General features: G+C 33.3%; 1 protein-coding gene across 1 annotated transcript; it reads left to right on the forward strand.

Moving 5' to 3' along the window:
• Positions 1 to 1,119: 1,119 nt before the first annotated feature.
• On the forward strand, positions 1,120 to 4,605 carry LOC129090370 (uncharacterized). Its single transcript, XM_054598009.1, is given in 7 exon segments — positions 1,120 to 1,195; positions 1,373 to 1,570; positions 1,573 to 1,716; positions 1,801 to 2,139; positions 3,703 to 3,819; positions 3,932 to 3,990; positions 4,163 to 4,605. Coding segments are annotated over 7 exon segments (1,026 nt in total). The 5' UTR covers positions 1,120 to 1,152; the 3' UTR covers positions 4,289 to 4,605.
• Positions 4,606 to 12,065: the final 7,460 nt, after the last annotated feature.

The following is a 12,065-nucleotide window of genomic DNA, read 5'->3' on the forward strand; positions in this document are numbered from 1 at the left end:
AATCTTAATCTGAAAAGAAAGTAACACTAGCCATCAGAAAAATGTAGTTGAGAATAGTTATAAAGTAACATGACATTATGTATCTCAAGATTATACTTGGTAAATGGATGGGAAATGGAATTGTGCATGTATAGCACCACTCAATGCGCTTTAACACTACATGTCATTATTCCATACACACCCATTCATACACTGATGGCAGAGGCTACCTTGCAAGGGGCCTCTGCCCATCCTACTCAAACACTGTAGGCAAAGCCTTCTGGAGCGATTTACTCTAGATGTTAAAGGTTACGATATTCAGAGCATTAATAAAGCAGAAAACAACTATTTGCTACGTAAAGATATAGTGGAGTAATGTCTACCAGAGCAGAGAATGTTTAGATAGCCGTGCCATTTAGTGCATGTAAGTGCATGATAATTCATGGCTGCCCCGCGTGAGGTTAACACTGTTTGCACCATTAGCAAAGTTAGCTGTGCAATTTTAAGTGTTTGCTTATTTCCCCTGAATTCTACAGACCAATCAGATTGACCCAGAAAAACCCTGAACACTTCAGGAATGTGTTGACATACACCAATCGTTTTTTTAACATAATACTCAACAATTCTTATGAGTAGTATCAATATCCTGTCTTTTATTTTACAGTTATCCCTTTGCTTTGATACTACTCTATGAGTTTGTAGGATTAGTAATGATTGTTATGCATTAATAATACAAGTTGAATACAAGCAGTTGTCTCTGGTGTCCAAATCCAGGTTATTTGTCTGTTGGCCAATTTAAAGTCTTGATTAAGTTGAGTAAGGACTAAAATTGTGAGTAATCCCTGTGTACTTAAAGCATCACAAATTGGACATCATAGAAAAAACAAAACATAGTCTTATAGTTTTATCTGTATTTATGTATGATTGTATTATATACAATTCTTTTTTTGTCATGTTGCTTTAGAATCATTATCTAGTCATGAAAAGGAAAAAAACTGTGAGCCTTACATTCACTGAAAATGGGTCATTGGCTTGCAAAATTGAACAGGAAGTGCATTTTCTATGTTCCAGCCAATCAGTAGGATTTCCACTTCGTAAACCTTGATCATCTTGTGACTAAATCTTCCATTGTGAGACGGCATCAGTTGTGCAAGAGAAGGGCTCTGTAGCACGATGATCAGTAGACTGGCTGCTTTGATTCTTCTGAGTTCATTGTGTGAGTGTAACTTAACTTCTCTACTTTCAGATGTGTTCTAAAATACAGTTTATTTAATGTCTTGACTTTATGTATTTATTTATTTTTATTTGTTTAGTGTATGCATTTGTATTTTATAGTAGATACCAGTTTTTGCCCTGTTCTGTCCTTGTAACTGTTTTTGTCTCTTTTCCTCAGCCCTGGTTCAAACTTCAGAGGTTCCTCAACAGGTCTCTTGGACTGTGCTTGAACTTGGTGATAATTTCACTTTGTCATGTCCATTCCTTGAAAATGGAGCGGGGTTGTTTTTCTGGTATAAGCTGAAGTTTGGCCATATGGTCCAAACTGTTGCGGAAGGAACTTATAACAAACTAAAACTTCAAGAACAATTTGACAACTCAGATTCAAGGTCCCCATAGTGAACGATCAGTATGTTCTTGACATCAGAAATGTGAGCAAAGAAGATGAAGCAACATACTTCTGTCAAGCAGGATCGGCATACGGAATGACATTTATAAATGCAACTCTTTTGGCTGTGCATGGTAAAGTATGTTCTTTTCAGTGTTTATGCTTGCTGCTTTGTCAAACAATCCACCAGTTAACTGCCTTTTTTCTGAATCACACAGACTATAAAAATCAGCAGAGATCTATCTACGTGAAACAAAGTCCGGAGACTGAGTCGGTCCAGCCGGGCGACTCAGTGACTCTCCAGTGTTCACTTCTCTCTAAGAACAAAGAAAACAGAGTCCAGTGTCCAGGTGAACACAGTGTGCACTGGTTCAGATCTGGATCAGGAGAATCCCATCCAAGCATCATTTACACTCAAAGTGATAAACAAGAAGAAAGAAGTTGTGACTACAGTCTGTCAAAAACTATCCAGAACTCCTCTGATACTGGGACTTACTACTGTGCTGTGGTCACATGTGGAGAGATCCTGTTTGGTGAAGGAACCAAAGTGGAAACAAGTAAGTTTTAAAGTCTTATTTAAATTATAATACATCTATACTGATTATTATTCTGTTGCAATCCAGGTACAGTGCTGATAATAGAAAAAAGAAACCAAAAACATCTTCTGCTCAATAAAATTATACCTACTTTTAGGACTTTGCTGTTTTATCTAATAAAAATCTTGATAGTTTTTATCTGTTTAGCTCACAAAAAAAAAAAAATTTGATCAGCTTGAAGTGCTCACAGTGAGAGAAACTGTAATTACACTTCGGTGAGGGGTGGTTAGTTGGATTTGTGTTTCAAAGGGCCACAAAACTCGACGGTTAAAAACCACTGAATTAGTTCATTTTATTTAAAGGCTTCTTGCGATGGACTTATTATGACATCAAGTGCTAAGGGCATCTCTAGTTCAGTTGGGGTTTGGCTGCCTCCGCTTCTCTTCCCCTCTTTGTTAGTTGTGAGTTGCTGTTTTTTCTCTGGTTCCTGCAATCCACTTTGTCACATCATGGCCTCTTTGCTGCTCTCTTGTGTGCTTTACGTGAGGCTTTTTGAGCACCTACGATGCAAACTGCAACCTATACAATGTATTTTGGGGTTAGCTGTGGCTCAGATGGTAAAGCGGGTTGTGCTTAAACAGCAAAGTTTGCATATCAATTCCTGGCTTTTACTGTCCGCATATCGTGTTCTTGAGCAATTCACTCAACCCCAAGTTGCTCCCCGGGTGAATATATTAGCCCACTGCTTTTAATTCTTAGAATGGGTGAACATTTTTGTACCTGTATGTTTATGACAAAAGTTAAGCTGTACAAATATAGCTGTTTTGTATCAAGCCCCTCGTAGGTTTTTCTTTCTGTCTGAAGTTACAATGGCAGCATAGGTGAAGAGACAAAACATTGTTCTTGTGTGAGATTATGGATTCAGTTTATTTATTTATGTTTCGTATTTTTTAATACATTTTCTGAAATTGTTTGGATAATTGTGTAAGTTTAGTTTTAAATCCTTAACCCTGTGAAGGTCAATGAGACTAATGTTTACCCATATTCACCTTCCTAGTTCAGCCATGTCATGCTAACATATGCTATTTAGAATAAATATCAAAATTCATTGTCGGACAAATACGAATTTTGACCGAACTCAACCAACCCTGTGATTAATGATCTGAGCCACAGATATCTACTCATGTTTCTAGATTCATCGTCAGTTGGACACAATGTTATGGCAATCAATCCAACGTTGTTGAGATGTAGTGGAACAACAGACCAACATTACCATCTATAGAGCCATGCAACAAGAGCTACAAGGGCTAAAAGTAGCTTTTGTCAATTGGACAAAAAGTTACTGGTGCTGTGGAACAATTAGTTGGTTTTGCTTTCAGTTTTTGCTGTTATAAAGAAAAATGCATCGTGAGGCAACAAGTCAAGTCTGTACCCAGTTGATGAGTGCTATCTGTATGAAACTCAATTAGGAGTTCATAGTCCATTATGTAGCTGTAGACATCTGTTATCAATGATTAACCATGTAAAAGCAATAATAGTTTTGTTATTTATTTGTCCGGTTGGTATTTCTTTCTCTCCTTCCAGGACAAGAATTGGGCACATTCCTCATTGTGCTTGGGACTCTGCTGGCCTGCTGTCTAATTGTTATTGCAGCTCTAATTATCTCTAGAAATCAAAAGCCAGTTTGTGAACATTGCAAGGGTAGGTTTAACTGCTGACATTATCAGTTAGTTGTTGTTCCTGAGATTAAAGATATTTAAGTGAAATGACAACAATAACTTTATTGTCTTAAACGTCTTGCTTTCATTCACAGGAGAAGCTTCCAATCTTGCTCAATATGACAGATCAGCTGAGGATCAACCAAACAATGTGGTAAATATAATTCAAATATCCCAATAATTTTGTTTAAAAAATAAATCAGCAAACTTTGAGTCCTTTGCAGTAAATAAGATATACATTTTTTTGATGTTTAACATTAAATCCAGTACAAATTGGTTATGGTCTTACAGCTCTAACATCTAACAATCATAATTATCATCTGCAGGATGGTGATTTGACAGTAGTGAACTATGTAGCGCTGGATTTCCACTCAAGAAATGCCAAAAGATGGAAGAATGACAGGGAGCTACCACAGGAGTGTCTGTACTCTGGCACAAGAGACCCTGAGTGACGTGAAGTCACCATGAAGAACGAACATCTAACATGTTCATAGAGTGATGCAGGAAGGAGTCATGAAACCAGAAATTAGATTAGCTTAGTATAGAGACAGCTTTTGTTTTGTGATGTTGCCTGGAAGAAACAAGAATACATATTTATAATCATTCTTAATATAATTTTATTCTTTTAGAAATATTATTACTTGTGAGATTCATCTTGAACAATTACTCAAAATTTGAAAAAAACACTTATTGCCTTTTTTGTCATAATGTATTCGGTTTGATAAAACACCTGCTGTATAATTCAATTCATTTTTTTTTCAGTTTGACACTGTGTTGGTTTAAAGTTGTTGGACCTGAATAAAGCTTTTGACACACATATATTTGACGAGAGTCTTATATCAAAGACTGTTAGCTTGACGGCACAGCGCTTACTGAAGCTTGCTGAAGTCTTATTTATTAGAAAGAAAGGTGTCAGAAAGCAGAAATTGGTGGATACTATGCCCATGACCTTCAAGTAGAAATGGGAGGAATGTCGCTATGGATTAGTTGGGTCAATAGATCGGACATTAAATAAAGATAATAAAACATTAAATGAAGAAAATTTATATGTATGAACAAATGTCTCAATAAAGAAAATGTAACATTAAATAAAGAGAATAAAACATTAAATAAAGAAAATGAAACATTAAATAAAGAAAATGAAACATTAAATAAAGAAAATGAAACATTAAATAAAGAAAATAAAACATTAAATAAAGATAATAAAACATTAAATAAAGAGAATGAAACATTAAATAGAGATAAGATAACATTAAATAAAGAGAATAAAACATTAAATAAAGATAATGAAAAATTAAATAAAGAGAATAAAAGATTAAATAAAGAGAATGTAAAGATAATGAAACATTAAATAAAGAAAATAAAACATTAAATAAAGATAATAGATGATATTGCAGCCTTCGTGGCATCAACTTAAGATCTTAAAAATAAGAACTTGAAAATATAAATATATACATATATATATAAATATATTGTGTTTTATATGTATGAACAAATGTCTCAATAAAGTTATTGAATTTAAAAAAAAAAAAAAAAAAAAAAAAAAAAAAAAAAAAAAAAAACTACCCGGCATGCAATGCGCGGTGATCGCCGGAACCTATTTCCCGGTCACCGGGATTCTACCGGGACGGCTCCTCTAGCTCCCAGACGGCTCAACCTCCTCTAGCTATGCTAGCTAGAGGAGGTTGAGCCATTAAATCCACCGGTACCGGTACCGTGAAAAACACCGGTAATCCGGCACACCGGTATACAGGAGGATGAGCCGTCCAGATAAACATCCGTGAAAACATCATGACGTGACGTCACTGCACCGCGACTGTGACAAACACGAAACATTAAATAAAGATAATAAAACATTAAATAAAGATAATGAAACATTAAATAAAGAAAATGAAACATTAAATAAAGAAAATAAAACATTAAATAAAGAAAATAAAACATTAAATAAAGAGAATGAAACATTAAATAAAGAAAATGAAACATTAAATAAAGAAAATGAAACATTAAATAAAGAAAATAAAACATTAAATAAAGAAAATAAAACATTAAATAAAGAAAATGAAACATTAAATAAAGAAAATAAAACATTAAATAAAGATAATAAAACATTAAATAAAGAAAATGAAACATTAAATAAAGAAAATAAAACATTAAATAAAGAAAATGAAACATTAAATAAAGAAAATAAAACATTAAATAAAGATAATAAAACATTAAATAAAAAAATGAAACATTAAATAAAGAGAATAAAACATTAAATAAATAAAATAAAACATTAAATAAAGATAATGAAACATTAAATAAAAAAAATAAAACATTAAATAAAGAAATAAAACATTAAATAAATAAAATAAAACATTAAATAAAGAAAATAAAACATTAAATAAAGAAAATAAAACATTAAATAAAGAAAATAAAACATTAAATAAAGAAAATAAAACATTAAATAAAGAAAATAAAACATTAAATAAAGAGAATAAAACATTAAATAAAGAAAATAAAACATTAAATAAAGAAAATGAAACATTAAATAAAGAAAATAAAACATTAAATAAAGATAATAAAACATTAAATAAAGATAATAGATGATATTGCAGCCTTCGTGGCATCAACTTAAGATCTTAAAAATAAGAACTTGAAAATATAAATATATACATATATATATAAATATATTGTGTTTTATATGTATGAACAAATGTCTCAATAAAGTTATTGAATTTAAAAAAAAAAAAAAAAAAAAAAATAAAAAATAAAACCCGGCATGCAATGCGCGGTGATCGCCGGAACCTCCCGGTCACCGGGATTCTACCGGGACGCTCCTCTAGCTCCCAGACGGCTCAACCTCCTCTAGCTATGCTAGCTAGAGGAGGTTGAGCCGGCCGGTCCACCGGTACCGGTACCGTGAAAAACACCGGTAATCCGGCACACCGGTATACAGGAGGATGAGCCGTCCAGATAAACATCCGTGAAAACATCATGACGTTACGTCACTGCACCGCGACTGTGACAAACAAACATTAAATAAAGATAATAAAACATTAAATAAAGATAATAAAACATTAAATAAAGATAATAAAACATTAAATAAAGAAAATAAAACATTAAATAAATAGAATAAAACATTAAATAAAGAAAATGAAACATTAAATAAAGAAAATAAAACATTAAATAAAGAAAATAAAACATTAAATAAAGAGAATAAAACATTAAATAAAGAAAATGAAACATTAAATAAAGAAAATAAAACATTAAATAAAGAAAATGAAACATTAAATAAAGAAAATGAAACATTAAATAAAGAGAATAAAACATTAAATAAAGAAAATGAAACATTAAATAAAGAGAATAAAACATTTAATAAAGAAAATTTATATGTATGAACAAATGTCTCAATAAAGTTATTGAAAAAAAAACCCGGCATGGGCGGTGATCGCCGGAAGAGTTTATGTTACAAAATTATGAAATATTTTCAAGGTAAATAAAACATTTAACTGCTTCTGTCGAATTCATTGTGGAAAATTAAACCTAATGTTTTCATAAAAGAACCGGCATTGTAAAGTTTTGTCCCATTCTAAATGTAACAGGATGTTTAATTCAATTGTATACTCTTAACACTCTTAACACTAACCTCTACATTGTTCCCATACTTTTTGGTTCAGATATGGACAATATTTCTAAATACAGAAATAACCAAGCAGACTAACAACGTCCCCGTTTCAATGAATGTGGAATATGTTGTTTGCACTGGAAAAAGGGACACATTATCCATCATATAATCAACCCTTTTTGTGTATTATTTCCATTACTGAATGAGTCACACCAGTTTCCACTTTAGTTCCATCTCGAAATAATAAAAGCCACAAGCACTCCTTGTTCATTTCAGAAAATTGTGCCTTTCACATTTGGGTTGGGCTCTAAGAAACTTGAGGAATTGTTAGCAGACACATCATTTTCATTACTGTTCACGTAGTCTGTTAGTGGAAGGTTATTTTGCATTGATTCAAAAGGTTACCAAAAAACCCCTCTCTCCCACCTCTTCACTATGCAAATCTAGCAGTTCAGAATTTTTATATTTTATCTGTAGTTCATATCATGTACAACTTCCTGGGTATAAATAAAAAAAAAAAGTGGTGTACTTACTCAATGTTAAAATACATTGAGAATGCCAAAAGTTAAAAAAAGTTAAATTCCATCAGCTTGATATTACTGAAAAATCAGCAAATCCCAATCTTAACTGGCAAGACGCCTTCAGTTACTTTCGTTTCTCTTCTCTTTATATCTATGAGTCATACCCAGAGGGGGATTTTTTTTAAATTTGCAGTATGCTCATAAATCTGGATTGTATGAGTCAAAAGACCAGCATATTTTATCAGTAACACTAAAATGTGCTAAAACTATAAAAGCACTGTAATATAAATAATTTGAGTCTACTGGGTAATTACTTTTAATAGCTTTGTCTACCATGTTCTCATTCATTTAACAAGACATTGAACCAATGAGTCACAAAGAAAAAATGTTCTGGAATCAGTTTGGTATCTCTTGTCATAATTTTTATATATTTATTTATCATGAAGGAAGCAGCATATCTACACAACCACTAATTTCCTTTTTGTTCAGTATCATTGCATAGCATTGACACAGACAGAAGGCTATGTGCTGTAGAAGTGGGTAGAAAGGTTTTAGACTTGAGAGCTCATGTACAGAAGTATACACATAGAAAAACCTCGCAATTTAAATAGCAACTCACAATGAAGGAAAAAGTTTATAGATATGGGATCCTTGATAAAAGCTTAACTATTATAGTATTTACACAAAACAGATACATACAATCCCAAATTAAATGAAATATAATATATAATATACATAATTATTTACCTACTTAAAGTGAAATTAACTTCCCTCAGGTGCAGACATAAAATCCAATGTTAATCCAACCGCTGAGCCCTGACCTCAGTGTAGATGCTCTCTTCCTCCTCTGTTTTTGAATCCTCTGACCCTCCTGTTCTAGCTTTCCTACGTGAGAAGTTTGGTCCAGAATAAACCAATAAATCCTCATTTGTCTGGAAAAAAAGAAGAAATGTTATGAGAAGATGACATTAATACAAGCTGACAACTTAACAGCTACATTGTTTCTTTTTTACCTGCTGACTCTGCTGATGACCACTCGCCGTAGCATCATTTGTATTCAGGACAACAGCGGCTGCATTATGAAATAATAATACCAGCATTAATGTGAATCCAGTTTTGCCAAATACTGTTTGAAAGCTAGATGTATGTCAGACTTTGCTTACCATTTAAAATACCGCAAGAATTTTTCTTGATTGAATAAATGAGAATGATAATAACAATCAGACTTGCAGCCAAAGTGGCACATAAAAGAAAAAGAATTGTGTTGTCCTTCTGCGAACTCCTTGTGTATGCTGACACAATATGAAAAGGAGGAAGTAATTAAAGATAACGGTTAGTAATAGTGAGAGTTATGATGTTACGGTACATTTACTTGACCTTATTAAGAGACACAAATGTGTTAATTTCCTATTAAAATAAGATGCGGTTACCTTGGGCATCAAGTTTTGATCGGTTTCCAGAACATATCTCCTCACATGTGGCCACAGCACAGTAGTAAGATCCAGCATCAGAGGAGCTGACGTTCATGAAGAAGCTGTAGACAACTTTATTTGTTGAGAGTACCTCTGGATTCTTTTTATGTTCTTCAACACTGTTTCCTTTAGTATAATCAAAACTTTGATGATATTGATGTGATCCGGCTCTAACACAGCACACACTGTGTTCTCCTGGACACGTTTTGTTCTCAGAGTCAGAGAGGACTGAACAGTTCAGGGTCACTAAGTCTCCGGGACGGACTGGATCAGATGAAGGGACTGCAGTGATGTGATGATGATCACGTTCTGGTTCTGGTGATAAAAAATAGTTAAGAACCTTAATTCATTTTAAAACTAAAGACAACAGTTGACATTAAAAAAATAAATAAAGTTGTAATTAAATTAAAGTATGTATTTACCTTTAACTCTCAGGTCTACTCCTTTCAAAAATGTTAAGTCTTTTTGGGATGTTTTCATACAGTAGTACACTGCAGTATCACTTAACTCTGCTTTTTTAATATGAAGAACAAATGTTCCAGGCTCTTCTGTGGTTGTAATGCGATGATCATTCTTAAGGCCAAATGTTTTTCCTAAGAATTTAGGAAAGTTCCCAGAAACAAGCCTGATCCAAAACAAGCTTCCTGAAGACCCAAGAGAACAATTCAGTTTCACATCACTTCCAACACCAGCAGTCCTTGTCTCAATGATTGGATCTGTGCATCCTGAAAATACATTATTTTACATTAACCACAGAAAAAGAACCATGTATGTTCTCTCCTAAAATACTGTAAGAACATAACTACACTTCAAAACATATCTTGAGTAGATCTGAGATTTCTACATGTACTTACGGCCCACTCTGAGCATCAGCAGTAAATAAAACACGATCATCTTTTTCTTGTTATTCCCCTTGAGACTGCTGTAATCTAGACTGCATTAAGACATGATTCACCTCAATGACATCATATGGAGTGGGAGGCAACAGTTTCAGAGCTGTTTCTGATTGGTCTCTCGTTATGTTGGCGTTTACCACCACAGAGGAAATAAAATCAACCATATTTCCAACCCAAACACATGAAACAACAGCACGTATTTGTTTCATGGTGGGTTTCTAAAACTGACGCTGAAAGTAAACACAACAGATGATTTGATCTGAATGGGAACTACGTGACAGCTTTTTTTCATAATTTATTCATACAGGATGGTTAAGATGGTTATTGAACTTTGTATTGCGTGCTTAATGCTTTAGCAATGCTAATTCATGGCTTTAACACTGAAGGGTTGTTTTTTGATTTTATTCGATTTTATTTGCTCATTAAAAAAAAAATATTTTATTTTACATCCTTACAGTTAAAATGTTATGGATTGCTCATTATTATAGAAAAAAATGATTTGATTTCCACATTTTACATTGGAAAACCTTACAGTTAACAAACGATCGATTCTGCATTATGGTTGGATTCTTTTTTCCGATTCCCCTATTGATTTCTGATCAGTTTTCAGTGTTAAAAAATCCAGTAGCTACACAGGTTTATCAATAATGCATCGACACAGCAATGTTGTAACTGTAACTTGAAATAAAAATATGCACCCGGAAAATAGCATAATAGCACCTGTTTAAGTTTGTGTTATACACATAACTATTGGATTCAAAATATCCATAACAGGGACTGGAAGCCAGAAGAGACTGAATTCAGATACTCCACCTCATCAGTAATGACCCGCCCACTCTGTCTGACATCTTTAGTGAAACACATCAGCAGGAAGAGTACAGCAGACAGAGAGCTGTTACATCATCCGCTATGTTGACACTATGTTATATCATTTAGAGTATGTGTGTTCATGAGGTGATACAATAGAAGGGATACTTCACAACTGAACACAATCCAGTACAAATACATCTCAAACTCATCCGGAAAATTGCAGGGGAGTCTGTAGACAGTGTCTAGTGTTTATCCCTACATGCCTTGCTGTTTTCTCGCACCATAGTGGAAATGTATTATTGTTTATCTGTTGTTTGTTTCAGGGTGGTAGTTTTGTCTTGTTTCGTAGTTTTTTATATGGTGTTTTTATTGTGTCTGTTATTTCTTTTACGAAGTGTAAGATTTCGATTGACCACAACTTATCTTTTATCTTTGTAACCTGTAATGTGTATTGTACCTTCTGAATAAACAATAATATAAAAAATATATACTTGAATACATTTGTATGCTGCCATGTATTTTCTCATGACTGTGTTTGTGTAAAGATACACAGTAACAATCACCACTGACAAACAAATGACGTGTGGAAGGTTGAGCATGGTTGTGGTTTGGCCGCCAAAATAAGGTGTGATTTCAAACCCCATTTACTTCCCGTCATTCTCACCATTTTAGTGTTAGGAAGGGGGGTTATGAAGTAAAAAAACCAGTACAGTAGAAACAAAGTACAGATTTCATTGTGCAGGAGGCTTAAATACACCCACACCTGGTCAGTGGTTTAGTAATTAAGACATGCATTGCAAGTGAGAATGTGTTTTCTGTGCACTTGTTCAGGTTTTTATTTACTTTGGTTATAATTGAGGGAAGTCATTCTCTGATTCAACCCAGATCTTGGACGAAGATGCTGCACATCCATGTTTTAATCT

This window comes from Anoplopoma fimbria, chromosome 4 (genome assembly GCF_027596085.1).
Source record: "Anoplopoma fimbria isolate UVic2021 breed Golden Eagle Sablefish chromosome 4, Afim_UVic_2022, whole genome shotgun sequence".
In the NCBI taxonomy this organism is placed as follows: Eukaryota; Metazoa; Chordata; class Actinopteri; order Perciformes; family Anoplopomatidae; genus Anoplopoma; species Anoplopoma fimbria.